The 17,707-nt window shown below is 40.2% G+C and overlaps 1 protein-coding gene across 3 annotated transcripts in view; it reads left to right on the forward strand.

Moving 5' to 3' along the window:
• The window catches only part of LOC101856320 (lysine-specific demethylase 5A), a 50,618-nt gene that overhangs the window by 3,827 nt on the left and 29,084 nt on the right, over window positions 1-17,707 (forward strand). For all 3 annotated transcript variants that reach the window (XM_013091503.2, XM_005091953.3, XM_013091504.2), the window contains exons 5-17: window positions 6,349-6,531; window positions 6,880-6,990; window positions 7,739-7,789; window positions 9,367-9,457; window positions 10,703-10,782; window positions 12,614-12,772; window positions 13,192-13,311; window positions 13,803-13,958; window positions 14,429-14,521; window positions 15,259-15,347; window positions 16,063-16,225; window positions 16,685-16,804; window positions 17,231-17,425. In XM_013091503.2, coding sequence (XP_012946957.1) covers window positions 6,349-6,531; window positions 6,880-6,990; window positions 7,739-7,789; window positions 9,367-9,457; window positions 10,703-10,782; window positions 12,614-12,772; window positions 13,192-13,311; window positions 13,803-13,958; window positions 14,429-14,521; window positions 15,259-15,347; window positions 16,063-16,225; window positions 16,685-16,804; window positions 17,231-17,425 — 1,611 coding nt within the window. The remainder of the gene's footprint in view (window positions 1-6,348; window positions 6,532-6,879; window positions 6,991-7,738; window positions 7,790-9,366; window positions 9,458-10,702; window positions 10,783-12,613; window positions 12,773-13,191; window positions 13,312-13,802; window positions 13,959-14,428; window positions 14,522-15,258; window positions 15,348-16,062; window positions 16,226-16,684; window positions 16,805-17,230; window positions 17,426-17,707) is intronic.

Here is a 17,707-nt window from a genome sequence, read left to right on the forward strand (position 1 = left end):
CCTTATCCTTCCATTCTCTTGGTGGTGTTTTAGCACATTTGGATCTTGCTAAATGGGGACTTTAAGCTTTGGCCTTAATTTCTTGAAGATGGTCTGTTGAAAGTGTCATGCACTTTTGACTTCCGACCTAGATTTCTAGCTGTCGGAGGAGTGAAGATGTGCAGTTGAATAACAGAAGTGTGCTGGTGCTCCAGATAGAATTTCTAGCTTGCTATCCAATGATCAAGTAGTAGGAGTCAAAGTTTGGAGCAGTTTCCCTAACTTCAGCTGTGAGATGTGGTTTTTAATGTTTGGTATCTAGGTTTCTAGTAGTGGGGGTCTGGTGGCCATGAGTGATGTCTCTCCTGATCACTGATACTGGGCACTGACATGTCTGAGTGCTCTGTGTTTATGCAGGTCTTGTTAGATATTTGTATCTGGGTTTCAGTTCAAATCAGGGCTTATTAGAATAGTTTGGGAGATTGAAGTCCTGCCCTTTTCTCTCTCTTTTTCCCCCCATTGCTGGCGGACTCAATCACAAGGCTTCCTCTGCTTGCTCACGTCTTCTGTCTTTGTGCTATCTGGGTTTCCAGTTTTCCTCGTCAAGGATTCTTAGGTCACTGTCCGAAAAATGAAAAGCCAGAAAATACGTTTCGGGGAATCAAAACATGGGAAAACTGACGTAAAATTGATGCTGCCGGGGGACTTCTGGCGTTTTGTCAGCTTGACCCCGGGGCTCTTGAGCTGTTTGGGCCTGCCGTGCGTGCAGTGCGGTCGTGCTGCTTTGCAAAGCACCATGGGTACTCCGTGGCATCAGCTGGTGCTGGCGTCACTCTGCCGACGACGAGTCAAATATGGCTGGCTTTCACTCTAAGCGGTTGCCTGCTGGGGCAACAAGTCATTCTTTTCTAGGCTTTTCCAATGCGTTTCTAGGGCCTCAGAATCTGACGGGGTGCCAATCGTTGCCTTAGTGATGGTTTCCGCCCTTCCTTGGTCAGCGTATCAAGGGGCCATCTCCGCTGGGGCTTTGTATCACCTGTTTCGCAACGAGCTGACCTTGGCCTTGTACCTCCAGTTGGCTGCTACATTGGCTGGCTGACTTCCCCCTCCTCCCTCCCTCTCCAGCCCGTTCGTGGTGTAGACAAGTAACTCAGCTAGCTCGGGACCACTCCCAACTGCCAACACGTCAGTAAAATGTACGTTTTCTCATGTCTCTCAATGAGCAACAACCCCCCCTCCCCCAATATTATCCGATCGTCCTCTCATTCTCATTACATTCTCATCACGAAAAAAAAAAAAGTCTTCTAAGTCAGCGCTCCGCGCTGGTTGTCTCCCTTGTTTGTCCCTTGTCTTTGTTTTGTTTCCTTGCTTACTGGTCGGAGAGGAGGCCCGTCCACACGGCCCCCTCCCTTCCGTTATTCCCGATCAGTCTTCAGTTTGCTTCGTACATGTTACAAATTTAATTCAGATTGCACAAAATTGGAATTTGAGTATATCTAGTAGATTTGTCATGATGTCCCATCTTGCAGTATGACTCCGTTTCCTATTCCCTGATTGCTAATTTAGGGACTGGTGGTTCTGGCTAGGCTCTACTATTGGTTTTCGGTTTCTTCCTCCCCGAGCTCGGGGGGTGGGGGGGGGTGGGGGTCGTTATTTCCAGCCGTTGCCCGATTCAAACTGCATTTAGTTATAATCCGTTGAGACTCAGATAATTGGTTAGTCACTCAATCTTGTACTAGCAAGCAAGGTGTCCGTTCCGACCTGGTTATGAAAGGGAAGAGTCGAGAGACTGAGCTTTGAAAGTGCGTGGCGTCCTGTGACGTAGCGTGTGTGATGTCGCGAAGCCCTCACCAGGTCGTGAGGGTTGGCACGTCATCAGCGCCGCCACCCAGCGGCCATAGGCCAAGTCGGAGACAAAGACTAGCCTTGCCTTGCTGAAAGTGGCTTGTTGTCTATGCCCTATGCCATTTGGCTAATCCCAGCCTAGCTCTGCTGCCTTGTCAAATACAGCTTCTGCTCGTTTCTTTTCTTATTTTTTTACCCTCCTTGTCCTTTTTGTTCTCATCATGTGTGTTCGGTCGAATTTAAAAACTGACATCGTTTGTCTCGAGTTCAGTTTTTCGAAAGTAATTATATAGAATAATATCTAGATTCTAACCCTAGCTGAAATGGGTCCCTCAAATGTATAACTGCCTCGTTATGACCGTTACTCTCCTCCTCCCCCCCCCCCCCCACCCACCCAACCCTCCGATCTGCTTGAGGAAGGTGAAGACCACCAGACTTTCTTCCATGGCAAAACAATTCCACTGTGCTTTACTTTTATGACAAAGGCTTTACGATTATTATTGAAATCAAGAGGCAGCTCACAATGTTGTAGTATCATTAGTGAAGAAGTAGGGGGGGGGGGGTGACCTCTTGGTGCAGGCAGAAATCCAATTCACGCACGCTGTCACGTACAGATTCCCGGAACATGCGTACGAAGCTAGTCTATTGATTGCTCCTCCTCCTGCCTCCGTAGTCAACGAATACGTAGGCAAACAAAGAACTCTGTGGGGTCGCTTCTCTACTAAAAAACGCAAATTTCCCCTCTTTCAATGTTGTTTATCCTTTTATTAATATCACCTCCTTCGTATACTACGAACACCACATTATCGGACAAATCGTTCATTCTCCGTCTCTTTCTTTTCTGTTCGTTTTTGTTTTTACGGCGACGTACGTGGGGGAGAGAGATCCGTGTTGTGTTCCCCGATACTTTGTGGGAGTGGCCTGACAGCTGGCCACGACTTCGTCTAAACATGTTGTTATTTTGTTTCTGTGCACCGCTCATCATGTTTCCCTCCCTAGTATCACCTTCTATTTTGCCCGTGTCCGTCTCCTACTCCTAGTCATCAGCTCAAACGAGCAGTGAGTGTACGCGGAGGTGTCCAACTTGACCCAGTTCTTTGTTTGCAAACTTCAATTCCTAATGGGGCTTCCGCCGTGGTGTTCAGCGAAGCGTTACTTTTTTAGCTTTCCCTTGCTTGTAATAATAATATAAAGAAAGTGGGGTTGGGGACGGGGTGTGACAAACGATTTATTTTTCAGTTTGTAAGAATTTCCGACATCAGGAAAAAACTGAAGAGTTTATGGAATGAGCTGTCCTGTCCTCCCTTTTTTTCTTTCGTGGAATGGCTTGACGCGGAAGTCGGGCTGTTTTGAGAGATGTTTCGTGTGCACAAGTAAATGACTGACAGTTACATTATAACCCCGAAAGGATTTTAATAATTTAATGTTTGTTGTACTGAACAATCATCAGCTGACTTGGGGCGGCCTGTACCTGCATTTAACTTTTCAAAATGGCCGAGCAGTCCGGGAAAGATTCACCCCTGTTTTTAGCCCCTTTTTAAATCTTGTTGTCTTGTCTCTGCTTCAAAGGACACCCCCCCCCCCTTTTTCCCCTATTTTTTGGGGGGCAAAATAAGTCTTTCTTTCACAGCCTCTTTGATTGTGTATCGTTTTTAACAAGAGTTGATTATAATCTGGTTTTATCCTGTCTTCAGTGCTGCTGCTGCTGGCAGTGCTCGGATATGATCAAGGCGCAAACACCTCATTTCACCTCTCCACCTTCTCCTGCCATCTCAAGTACCTCTCGAAACAAACAATTCCAAAACAAGAACAACAATTGTTTACGTGTCTGTCTCGAAAGAGGATTTGCTAAGTAATTCTAGTCGATGGTTGCGCCCCCCCCCCCCCACCCCCCCAAAAAAGCTACCTTTTTCTTTTTCTGCCTGGAGTGTGCAGTCTAGAAAGAAAAAAAGTACTGTAGCGCTGAAACCATGCCTGAGACATATTTATATAAAAAAAAGCATCTGTGTGTTGTGTCGTACGTGCGCCCCCCCCCCCCCCTCCCTCAATCCCCGATCTCGATGGGCAGAGCTTGCCAATGTTGCAGAGACATGTATTTTGCATGTCGATCAAGCCAGCAGAAGTGCCCGGATGTTGGCCATTCACGTGACCATAAACACGTCGTGAATGGCCCAGCACAAAGGGCAAGGGGGGGGGGGGGCGTACGTTGGTTGAAAACGGTCTTGCATTGATTATTTACTGATAGGGTCGTAATAGGTCCACTGTTTTAATGATGTCCAGTCGACCTTACCCCAGATTGTGGCCCATGCAGGTGGCATCGCGATATCATATTATGTCCCCTCTTTTTATTTTTTGAGTCAGCACTTCCTCGTTTCCTCACGCTCCCCTCGCACCCGTCAAGACAGGTCATAATCCTCCGATCAGGGAGGGGGGGGGGTCCTTCCCTTTTATAATGACGTATGGACTGTCTTGCGGGGTATTTAACTCCTGCAACTTAAAATGAATTCACTATAGCCCAAATTTGATAAAAGTGCGGCTGAAGTAGCCGCAAGAATAACATGCCCCCCCCCCCCAACATATTATTACAGATGTTTTACATAATTCTTCTTTTATCGGGGAAAAAAATGAAAGGTTTTGTTTGTCTTTTTTGGGTTGGGGAAAGGGGGAGGGGTGCTGGAGTAGTCTCATTTATTATCATTTATCAAACAACTCGTATGGAGGTCTTCCCTTCAGTTCAAGGCTGTGTTAAGTGTGTGCACTCTTCCTTTGACAGCTGGGTTGTCCTAGGGGTGCTATTTTATAAATTATTATTTATTTTTTGGGGCACGTATGTGTTTTTTGTGTGTGTTTGGTATTGGTGGGGTGATGTAAACGTTCAACTGCTTTAATCGAATTAATATCGTCACGGCAGTGGAGAAGACGATGGTCCACTGTCTCGTGACCCTGGAATGATCGGGATGGTGGTACGGCCGCGACCATATGTTTTAAAATTTTTATATATCTTTTAAAAAAAATGCTGCCTTAATTGTATTTGTTGGTTCTTGCGCGGTTTTGAAAGACGACGTGTGTGCAAATAAATGGCCGGGATGAAATATAAAGATTTTTCCCTTTTCTGCGCCCCCCCCCCCCCCACCTCCCCGTTTTGTGGACTTCCTGCTTTTCCCTTTCTTCGTGTTCATTGTAAAACTGTCTTTCTCGTCTCATTGTTCTGAGGTAGCCTTACCTTACAGGTTTTGTTTTCTTGTGTAAATGCGAGACTGCATTGTTACCTCATTTCTGATGATATCCAGTTCCTCTGTCATTTCTTTATTGACGTTCACTTCCGTGTGTCAAGGTTGCATAATATTTTTTTTTCACACAAATTATGCGACACGCTTACAGACTCAGTCCGGGTGGATTTATAAAACGGTGATATATCGTTGGAAGATTGAGCTTTCTGCATTTTGAAGTTGGGTTGAAAATGCCTGGAAGACCTCACTTCCTGTTTGTTCCATCAGCAGTCTCATTGTTTGAGCATTTGGGGCGCATGTTGTTCCTGCAATTGTATTGCTTCTTTGGCATTTAGCTTCATAGTGGATGCTCTTTCCTCTCTGTTCTTTGCCTTATAAATGTATTGTCGGGTGTGGGAAAATGTTCTTTGTTGCTATTATTGTTGTTAAATTCTTCCAGGAGGATGATTATACTTCTTTAGCTTTGTAATGATTGGTTTGCTGTTTAACTCAATATGCATCACATTGGACTGTGGAGTGGATGGCCCTAGTTTGAACCCCAAAAGGGATGTTCTGGACCAAGGTCGTTTCGGAAAGTTTTTAAGGTTCTCCACCTATCTCTGGCACAGTCCTGTTGGAAATGGATGTTAAATTCGGAGGTCCTGTCTTTTGAATAAATATAACCTTACGGTGTTGAATGGGGTATTAAAAGTATAAATGAATAGCTTTGTGGTTGAACATCTCTATTTTAGAGTTAAAATATATGTACCTTTTATGGCCACCTAGGAGTATAAAACAGTTTTCAATTCGTTTTTTTTTTTTTAGAAACTTTGAATATTGCCAATGTGGTACATCTCAGCTGTAGACATTTTAAGGATTTGTAGCAATTTTGTATATTTAAAACATGTTTCTGAGCAATTCTATACATTCCAGATATTACAAGTCTAAAAACTGAATTTTTAGCTGAATTACATTATGCAGGTCTGTAAACTATGATTGTAAAGCATGCCATTTGCTCAGTTGGTATCATAATCATGGCGGACTCTGGAGTGGATGGCCTTGGTTTCAATTTTCAATGAGGTATTCTGAGCTTGGTTTGTTTTGGCACTGAACCCATTTAATTTGGCCCTATCAGAGATGGGCGTTGAATTTGGGGTCCTGCTTCTTAAAATAAATAACCCTATTGTGTTGAAAGAGGCACAACCAAACAATTTCTCTCTTCTTTTTTTTTTCTCGTATGAATATTGAAATGTGGGTAAGTATGTCAGTGCTGAATGATGTCTTACAAGGCTAGTCTTTTTGTTTCTGTTCTCAGACTGTGGAGGAGGAGGGTGGTATGGAATTCCTCTCGAGGGAAAGACGCTGGGCCCAGGTGGCATTGCGGATGGGCTACCCATCTGGCAGGGGCCTGGGTGGAACCCTCAAGCACCACTACGAGAAGCTTCTCTTTCCATTCTTTCTGTTTAAGAAAGGAGAGACGGTCAGCCGCATTCCAGAGGTATTTTTCATTTGGGAACATTTAGATTGTACCAAGTTGTTGTCCTGTTAAAGCATTATCATGGATTGTCTATTGCGATATGATTTTAAAAATTTTATGAACAGTAGACCCAATGCTATAAGTTGGGGAGTTTGAACAATTTTCTTTGTTTAAATAATAAAAAGAATTGTTATAGTGAATAATAATTCTTTTTTTTTTTACCACTGCCATAATCAGTTTTGTGTTATCTTTTTTCGTAGATTGTATCCCTGTTCATAAATTTGATGAGATGCGTTGTAAATGCCTCCTTATTTAGATTTTACAAAATGATGCGTGCTTAAAAGTTTTACACCACCTCTGTATTTACAGCAAAAGCCTCTTCCGTCAGATGAAATAGACAAATCTGACAAAGACTACAAGCCTCATTGGAAATTGAATGCTGCTGACAAGCAACGCAAATCGAAGAGAGCTCCAAAGGAGGTTGGCATTGTGTTGCCTTCTGTTCTGTTCTTTGTTCATGGCTATGTGCTCATGCATAAGAGCTCATAGTGTCTTCTTCACTGTTTGTTTTGATGTTGCATTTTTTGCTGGTGTTGCCTTCGCCTCCATTGTATGTTTATTGTTTATGGTAGGCTCCCACACTCCTTCACTAAATAACTTTAAAAAAAACCCAACTAAACTGAGGTTGCTCACTGAAAATGTCTGCAGGTGGAGAGGTAGTTTGGAACTCCTTGTTTTTTGCCACCATGAGTGTGTTTTTGTTGGATGCACTGTTACATTGTTATGAGTTCTTTCGTGTTAAAACGTTTGGGAAACATGTGCTTTTTCCTTTCTCTCTATCAGTCGACTCTCTTAATTGTTCTGCTATGGTCTGGTAGGTGTTCTATGACGGTGCTATAGGCAGTTTAATGGTCTTGTAAGTCCCATTCTAATCTGAGTTTCTATTTTTTCTTTACATAAGATCAAGTTTACTATTAATAGCAAAATAGACTCCTGGCAGTTTAAAAAAAAAAGAAACAGACATAGTTTATCTAAAAAGGTCCTTTCATATTACGTTATCAGCCTCTTTCCTTTATGGGGACAATATTGAGAAAGAAAGCACAGAAGAGTTTCTCATTTTTCTATGCTGCCATTTTGAAATGTGCTTCACAATCACCATCATGGAGTACATTGGTTCATAGGCCACACCCCAAGTCCTTCTAATGTTGTTACTGTTGGGCTGTTTCAGAGCCCATCTCCAACAAAAGAAGAACTATCTGACCCAACTTTAGCATTCAAGGTTTGCATTTTTCTTTTAAACTTTTCTCTTTTATGTAAATTTTTAAAGACATGTATGAGACTCATGAAATGAAATGTTTGAAGGTTTAGAAAAATTTTTTCCAGTGTTTTTGGTACACGTTTGCTTTTTAGATAATCACATGCCTTCATAGTTAACTGCTGTGACTCTTTCTTTCCTTTCTTTTTTTATTTTCATAAGTTGATTATACAAACAGGTTTGTGTGTATAATTTGATTGTGATCTCTTGTATATTTTGAGGTTCTTTTCAATTTTTCAGTTTTGGTAAGTAACTTCTAATAAAACATTTTATTTATTGAAAACTAGTGCAAAAACTAAGGAAGTGTAATATTTTTGCTTGTGAACTTTGTGGATATTTTAGAAGGAATTTTAATAGTTTGTCATTTGATGTATTGTTTTTACATTGTTGGATGTAGCATTTCATTTTTTTTTTTATGTTGAAGGCATTTTACTTCTTAAAAATATCTTTGTAGCATCAGGTGATCTTTCATTTTTGTTGAATAATTTTGCACTTAAAAGTTTTTGGTCTGAACAAGTTTGATTCTACTTTTAAAAATATTGAAGTAGTGCTTGTTTTTTAAGTGAAAAAACTGAAAGCATCTCTAAAGGTAGCTAATTAGATTCCCCTGATTATCAAGATTGATTTTTAAAAAGAAAGAAAAGGAATGAAACATTTTTATTTTCTGTTCTGTGTGTACGAAAAAAATGCAATTTTTCAAGAATAGCAAATAGGGGAAAAGGGTTAGGAATGTTATGAATGTACATTCAGGGTTTTGTGGCAAGTAGAAAAAGGGTCAGAGTCACATGATCAAGTAGGATCAAGGGCTTAATCTTCTTGGAGAAGGGTGAAAAATTTTGTAGGTCCTGTATGAAAGTTTCACATGTTAAAGAAATTATTTCCTATACCATACCCAAATGTAATGCCACTCTAGTCAGGTGGTATGTGGCTGCCTGTCAGGCAAGGGATTATGCTTCATTGTATGTAGATAAAGCCGTCATGTCCGTAAAATCAACTGCATTTTGAAATTATCTTACTGTCATTTGCTCTCCAAGCTCTAGCAGGGGTACGAGAAAAAAGGAGACATGACCAAGTGGTACTGAAGTTGAAGCCACTGTAGAACATATTTTTGTCATGTATATAAAGTGGAGCAAGATTAGGGGTTTCATTTTGTTTTTGGAAAGCGTGTAGAGCATGGAAAGTTAAAAAAAAAGATTTCTCACAACAGAAACGGGTTATTATGTGTCGTGGGAAGTTAGATTAGCGTGTTAAGTAAAAAGAGAGGTTGAAGTTACTGGGTGAAAGATTTGAATATTGTTCATTTGCTGGATTGGAATGGTTCTGTCAAGGTTAAATGAAGTTCTTTTTCAGGGTAAATGAAATCTTTGAGGTGAATGGCCAGAGACATAATGGAATGGTGTTGACAGATGTTACGGATTAGAAGCATGAGGGGCTAGTCAACTATTTGTTTGAAATCATTCAATAAAAAAAAAAAGAAGAAGATAAAAGGATTAGACACAAGGTAAGTTTTACATATGTTGTTTTAATTTTGTTGCCCTCAGGATCCTGACATTGACTACAGTGCTAACAGTGAACTCAGAAAGCTTCAGTTCTTTGGCGCTGGCCCCAAAGCAGCAGTACCTGGCTCTAAAGGTAATGTTTGTTTTTGCAGGCATATACATTTTTTAATACTTCGGACAATAACGAACGTTATGAGTTGAGAGCTTAGCTATGCACTTCATAGGAAAGAACGGGATTCACAGCGTGAATTTTATTATTAAAGTCTGACATACTGATGTTTAATTGTTTCATTTTTATGTATCGAATTTTATGTAGTCTTAATTGCTGAAAGTCTTTTAGAGCGAGTTCAAATCAAATACCAATTTAAAAGGCAGACCCTGGTTTATCTGTGCTATAATTTTTTCAACTAGTCAGTTTTGTATGTTTTTTTATGTCCCTTGAAGTAAAGAGTAGCTTGAGATTTAAATGTTGAACAAGAGTTGTCTTCTTGTCCCATTTTAAGTTTTTATCTTAATTTAAAGTAAATGTCGTTGCAGGTCTTCTCATCATTGCAAACTTAGCGAAACCATTACCATTTTTGTTTTTGAATTTTACAAAAATACGATTGTAATATTCATGATTCTGATTTCAACAAATTTATTTACCACTCAGCAACCCCAACCCATTCCCACCCTCTGCACATATCCTACAAGGAAGAAAAACAATCACACCCCAACAGTAGGCAGAGCTACATCATGTGCTGCTGTATGACTTTAACACCTTCAGTGCATAGAGCCCTATAGTCTCTTTGACCTTAGAAAAACAAGAGTTGTGCCAAAGCCAGGAGTAAGACAAACAATTGATTTGACAAGGTGTTAAAAAATCCCTGGTTGATGGCCTAGACCAATAGTAGAGCATCCAGTATTTAAAAAAATCCCAAAACAACAGATCTTGTTTTGAAACTTGTGGTTCTGTTCCATCAATTTTTTTGGTTTATTTTTTAAAGATTCAAGGTCGCAGCCAATAAGTACCCCCCCCCCCCCCCCCTTTTTTTTTTCTCCTTAAGTGGACAAAGAGGAGCCTGCGGAGACCTGTTTTATTATGCCTTTGTTTGCGTTATATATATCCATGCAATTACAGCCCATGTCTTTGGCACTCAGAGGAAAAAGATGACCAAAACATGTGCTGGTGGGTGGGTATAGGTTGTGGGAATATCTTCCATTACTTGTTTGAATGATGATGAAAACCCTTTTTTTGTTAAAAAAAATGTATTCTCAGAAATTTGACTCAGTAGCAGTTGAGAATAAAATGCATTTCCCCTATTTAGCTTACATGCAAGCTGTTGTAAAACAGAGAACCCTTGCCGAATATTCAGTTTTTATGCCATTGATTTTACAGATGATCCTGAGATCAAAGAAGAGAAAGTGGACAACAGAAAGAGCAGAATCAAGATGGCTATACCAGGAGCCTACTCAGGGGTAAGTTACACTTGACATTTTCTAAAAGTGGTGCTCAATTGTGTTTAGGGGCTTTTTTGTGCTAAAACAGGCTGTAAGTTATGCAGTGATATTATAATGATGCATCATTCTATAACACCGACTCCATAGAAAAGAATACAACTCGAGAAGGACTAAATATGAAGATGGCATTTCATGAAGTGTATTTTTAAGTGTTGAATTTTAAATTTTGCTTCCTTCTTTATATCTTTCAAATTTTATGGGAGATGGTTCCAGATAGATGGAGCTTGCTGAGAAAAAGACCTCCCTCTGTTTTTGACCCTCCCTTCCAAAGAGAACATATGTTTTTTTCGAAATTGTGTCTAAATTATAAATATTGTTAAATTGCGATTGTGCCTAATGACTTGGATGATTTTTTTTCTTTAAACATTTTCAAGGCCATAAAGAAACAAAATTAGTATTGCCACCATTTGGACTTGTTTTTTGTTTTTTACACCATTGATAGTACAGTCTAGTGACCACCTACCCAATACAATCCTGTGTACCTCTTTCCCCGTTGGATTTATAAAAAATGTTTTGACGATACTGTCCAAAACATCCCCCTGTTTAAGACAACCTATTTTCACCTGGCAATAGGTGACCATTTTGAACAGTTTTCAGTGCTTCCACTCTTCTGTATTTTTACGGAAATCCGTACTTTCTGCCAGTTCCATACTTGTGCCTCCATCATTATCAACTCCCTGTGTAAAAATCTGCGACGATGTAGGACTACCAAAAGTGCGTATTAAAACTCGCCTTCATATCGTCTTGTATAAGTTACCGATAATTACGGTAATTCTCTCGGCAATAAGTTAATGTTATAGAAACCTGCCGGATTGTGCTTTTCCTGCCATCGGCCGTTATTCCGCTATGCCCCTTGCAGTCATTGCGGGTTGGTCGGCAGTACTTTTTTTACCTGCAGATTGATAAAAATATGGCGAACTTTTTGTGCCACTTTCCTCCTTTCTACCATTCCCTCATTCTGTCTGTCTATCTTCGGATTGTTGTCGCGGCTGGAGAATCTGTGCGTTGATCTAGTAAATTGACTTGTGATCTCAGATGGAAAATTACTGTCAGAAAGATACTTTTTTGCAAATGTATTGTCTAGATCTAGAGAAATAATCAGTGCGAAGATTCTACGGCACGGGAACGCGATAAGGGCTGCGGTGAAAGAAATTTGTGCTAAAACTACTAAAATCAAGAATAATTCGAAGTGATGTTGCGAGGTTGTGACCTGCGACATTCAGGCATGAAAATTGAGGAAAATTAGGGTAGATCTATACGCTGGGTAACTATTGTGAAGGTACATATCTATTCATTATTCCCAGGTTTGCCTTCTACTTCTATCAATGGTGCGATGACAAATTAATCGAATTATAGTAGCAATGGAAGGGAAACCTGCTTTTAAACATTGCCAGCAATAAAAAGAAATGCAGGTGAAGAAATCAAGCAAGACAAAATCTTGGTGAAAAAATAGGCAGTGTGGGTTGTTGGCAATCTCTTCAAACAGGCTCCCAAATGCCATTTTCAACCCTCTAAAAGTACTAAATTTCCCTGGACCCTGCAGAATTTTCCATACTTTTCAGCTTCAGCTTGTGGAAGCTCTGAGTTTTGATTACTTTCAAAGGATGCTAGTTGTGTATTACCTTGAGGACCAAAATACGTTACGTTACATCCTGAAGTTTATCATTTGTTGTCCTGTTGTGGAATATGTTTGTGATAGAGTCCCCAGCACATGCTGTAGGACAAAGTCATTTATAGTTTTCATATGTTGCTTTTCAGTCTTAATGTTTTCTGTTTATGCATTCTGCAGGCTGACAAGTATTACTGTCATATGTGCGGCCGTGGTGATGGTGATGAGCAAATGCTACTGTGCGACGGTTGTGACGATGCCTTCCACACCTACTGCTTGGTGCCACCGTTGGCTGAGGTGCCGAAAGGAGACTGGAGGTGCCCAGCTTGCGTGAAGCAGGTAAGCTTAGCATCAAACTCCTACAGCGGGTAGTTATAGGGGGCCACTGGTAGGTCCTACTGCTTTTCTTTCCCTCTGTTATTTCTGTCTATCCGTCTTGCTTATTCTTTGCACTATATTACTGTTATTGTGTTGATGTACTTTTCTTTTGATTGGTAAGTGTTTTACGGCTTTTGCAACTGCATACGGTCATGTGAGGGCACGGGATGTACTTCTCTTTACTCAAGCTAAAACTCAAACCCATATAATGACAACTTGTTTTGTGGCAGACTTACCGCCAACCTTGGCTTACTGCTTGGTGGATAGAAGAAAAATTTTGTATAGATTGTCTTGGTTTTAAATGACTTGACTTGCATGTTTCTGTGTATGTTTCAGAGAAATCCTTATGTAAATTGAATATCGTTTCATTTGTCTTGCAGGCATGCAGCAAGCCTTTAGAACCATATGGCTTTGACCAGAGCAAGCGAGACTACACTTTGCAGTCTTTTGGAGAGATGGCGGACCACTTCAAGGCATCTTATTTCAAAATGCCCGTTCATGTAAGTCTCAATTGGGAAATGTCTTGGAAACCGCTGAATAATTTGCTTTCCTATCAACTAAATTACTTGATGGTTTCTGACAGTGAAAGCCTTTGCTATCTGTAACATGAATTAAAAAAAAAAAGTAAGGAAGGACAATGCTGCCTTTGAGTCAGTGGGCTTTTATCTTTATTAATGTTATACAGTGGATGGAAACATAGAAAGCTATTCTCTGCACCTTAAATTTAGGAAAGTTAAATATTTTTCTCCTTGAAATATGAGCTCATTAATATTTAAGGGATGTAGTTAGTTATATTTATAGTTTACAAAACTGGGGTGGGAGGTTGGAAGAATGAATGAAATAGATAATTTTAGTCAGTGAAGTGAAGGGACCAAATCAAGAGATTTATGGGAGTCTCACGTGAACCTTGTATAAGAGGAAATTCAAGATTTTGGCATTGTTGAAGAGTTAATGAAAAAAAAAATTGATTTTTTATTTTTTACATTTTCAGCGAGTGACAACACAGCAAGTTGAACGGGAGTTTTGGCGTCTGGTTCAAAGCCTGGAGGAAAATGTGATGGTGCAGTATGGTGCTGATATCCACGCCATGGAAATGGGCAGCGGGTTCCCCACCAAAAACACAGAGGATCTACTACCAGAAGATGAGGTCAGGGTTATTTTTAAGAATCTTTTTTCTTTTTGCAATGCAGCTTAAGTTGCTGTATTTATTCTTCTTACTCTCAGATGGGAAAGACATAAATTGAGCACAGCCTATAAAGCAGAATGTCTAATGCTTGATAGGGTCACTCAATTATAGCCAGTCTCTTTATCATATCTGGCAGAGCAGTTACACTTTAGACGAAGAGATTCTGCTTAAATAGAAAAGAATTTGTTGATAATTTTGTGTTTTGGGCAATTGTACTCTCTGGTGTTGATTAGATTTTATATGACATCTTCTAGTGCAGTTTGAAAGATGTCACCCAATGTTTCTCAGAAGCCCACAACTTGCACACCTTTTTTTTTTTCGAATCTTGCAAATCCTACATTGAAAATGTTCTTATATTATTTGGACTCAATATAAACTTTTACTTTGTGTTGCACATAATATTATATTTTGTAAACAACTTTTTTGTCCAGGAGTATGTGACTTCTGGGTGGAACTTGAATAACTTGCCTGTCTTGGAGCAGTCTGTTCTGTGCCACATCAATGCTGATATCTCTGGCATGAAGGTGAGGCAGTGGGTGGATGGCAGGTGCTCTGGTGTGGTTTGCTTCTTTCCTATCAAATATCTATCGTCCTTGTCTCCCCTTCTTCTTTTTTATGTTTGTTACTCTCTTGTAACACCTCTAATCCTCTGGCGCTCTTATGACCTTATACAGTTGCGAGCGCCGTAAAACCTCTACTAAGCAAACTAGGCGAAGGTGAGGCAGCCTGTCGTGATGGAGTTTTTTTTTAATAGCTGATATGGGCGTTTGATTTTGCTTTTAGGTTGAGCACAAGTCAGCTTATGCAATCATTTTTTTTCAGGAACTGGTCAATGCAACTGGTAAAAATGGACATTGTTTCCTCGTATAAGTATATAACCACTGGCCCAAGAAAAAGTACTAAACGTTATTTAAAGTGGGTAATAAAAATCCTGAGAGGCTAATTTGTCTTGCAATTAGACCTGCATGTTTGCCGACAATCGTCTGAAGTCCGACGCCCACAAAAGCTCTTATTGGGTGCGCAAAATTTTCAGACAATCTGGTTGAGGCTCACATGCAGGTCTATTGCAATGTAATTTTTGTTATGGTTGACTTGCCAGGAAAGTCTCTGAGGTGTTAAGAATTGCATTCATTTTTGTTGGCTAGGTTTTTTAAAGAAAAGTGCAGGCAACTGAGATTTGGATCCCCCACCCCACTCCAAATTGGTTGCTATGTTGATGATGTGCTGAGATTATCCTGAAATGTTTTTTTGTTTTTTACAGGTGCCCTGGTGCTATGTTGGCATGTGTTTCTCCAGCTTCTGCTGGCACATTGAAGACCACTGGAGCTACTCCATCAACTACCTGCACTGGTGAGTCACGCGGGCTAATGGTTACCTTTGTCACCTCACTTGTAAGAGTCTGATTTTGAGGACAGTAGTGTTCCTGTGTGTTGTTAACCCTCTGATGTTTGTCAAACACATTTGTTTTGTAGATTTCCTTGACATTGTTTATTTTCAAATTGATTGCCCTTTGTGGTATAAAAATGCAGTCTCTCAGGAAGTTCAAAAGCTGGGTGCTGAGGAAAACCTTTTTTCTTATTTACAGCGGTAAATAGTAGTGATGGTAAAAAGGGAAGGCTTTTGGTATTGCAGTGGCCTATGACACCATTTTGAATAAAGTTAAAGTTTTATAGGTTGCTTTTGTTCTTTTCAGTATAAGGCAGCAAGTTTTTGAGTACTTTTTGCTACTTTATATCAAAAGTCATGCAGGTGTCATCCAGTGTAAGGGTTTTTGTTTTTAGAACAATACTCTGTAGATGGTGAAAACTGGCAATGTGTATTATCCTTGTAACAAACTCACACTCAGGGATTGCGAATGACTCTGGTGATAACATGTTTTACACTGGGCAACTGTAGTTTTAATCTATTTCTTGACTAAGGTTGTTTGAAAATTTTTGTAACGCTGAAATCTGTAGGTTTTTAAAAAATACTGGTTGTCCTTTTTGGATACTATGAATGGTCCTGTAAAGTGTGTAAAACTCATACAAATGACGTTCACTCTGGCTACTTCCTTTTCTATGTCCAGGGGTGAGCCCAAGTCTTGGTACGGAGTGCCAGGCCCAGCAGCCACCAAGTTTGAGGATGCCATGCGGGAGACTGCGCCGGAACTGTTTGAACAGGCCCCTGACCTACTGCACCAGCTGACCACCATCATGAACCCCAACCTGCTTATGGCCAAGGGAGTGCCTGTGAGGAGACTTACCTTTTTGTTTTATCGGACCACTTGTTCCACATCTTCTCAGTGTCTGGCTGATTTTAGCTTAAAAGATTATTGCGACTTCTCGGTGTAAGACTCCGTCATATATTACTTTTCAGAATGGCGGATTCTTACACAAAGCATTCGATTTGTATACTGAGATCTTTTATTCTTATTTTGAATGCTAATTGGGTAATGAAATGCTTAGATTTTTCTAAAGACCTCCGGGTCTGATACGCTGTTTCTCCATTTTTTCATTGATGAGTTTTTCATTCTTCTTCTTGTTGGTTTTCTTCCCGTGATGAATGTGTTGTGCTGCTAGTGTTATCTTTATCATTTCTCCACAAGCACCTCCTGTGTTGTTACTTGAGACAATTTTGAATTTGTGACAAATCAAGTATTTTGCTACATTCTTGGCCTAATGATCTGTTTTTATTTCTTTCACTTTCAGATTGTGCGCACAGACCAATGTGCTGGAGAGTTTGTGGTGACCTTTCCACGGGCCTACCATGCTGGCTTCAACCAAGGCTACAACTTCGCAGAGGCTGTCAATTTCTGTCCTGCAGACTGGGTAGTTAGCCTTTGTGTTGCTTTCACTAGAAAACACTTTCTTTTTTGTCATAAGAAAAGAATACTAAAGGCAGAGTTTTTTTTGGGTGTTTTTTGTTGTTGTTAGGATAAAACAACATTTCGTTATATTAAGTTTGACTGGACAGCCCATACATGAAATATTCTTGCAGATTTCTTTTAAAAATTTGAGCATTTTTAGATTTTGCTTTGATGAGGTAATGCATTCCTAGAAGCAAAAAAAGTTATTTGTATAATATTTGATTTTTAGAGGGGAGGAAGGCATTTACCTTTTAGCCAAATGGTCATTATTGCCATGCGGTGTATGGTGTTAGGTTTTAAAAGAGTTTTTAAGTTATTGCTAATTTTTTAGTATTGAGTGAACAATGTTGAAGAATAAATGATAATGTATTCTTCACTTGTTCTGCAGCTGCCCATTGGTCGAGCGTGCATCGACCACTACCGCTCACTTCACCGCCAGTGTGTGTTCTCGCACGAGGAACTCATCTGTAAGATGGCTGCGGATCCTGATAGCCTTGACCTCAATCTTGCGGCAGCCACGCACCAGGACATGCTATCCATGGTGGAGGAGGAGAGAGACCTGCGGAAGGCGCTGCTAGACCGGGTCAGTACAGCTTTTCAGCTTGTTCTTCTGTGTTTTTTTTTCTTTTTTATCGTTGCGTTCCTTCCTGTTGCGTGATCCGCATGATGGGTGTCTCCAGTCTTTCTATTTTGCTTTGTAATGTGCGAATAATAAAAGGGTGCTGCTAGTGTAGTTTCTTTTTTACCTTGTTGTTTTGATATTTCTGCCCAGTACCTTGCTTTTTTTTTCTTATAGAAATAGAATATGGTAATGTGCTCAGACCTGCCACTTATCCCAATTTAGTTGGGATATCCCGATTTTTTG

Source organism: Aplysia californica, unplaced genomic scaffold (genome assembly GCF_000002075.1).
Source record: "Aplysia californica isolate F4 #8 unplaced genomic scaffold, AplCal3.0 scaffold00038, whole genome shotgun sequence".
NCBI lineage: Eukaryota > Metazoa > Mollusca > Gastropoda > Aplysiida > Aplysiidae > Aplysia > Aplysia californica.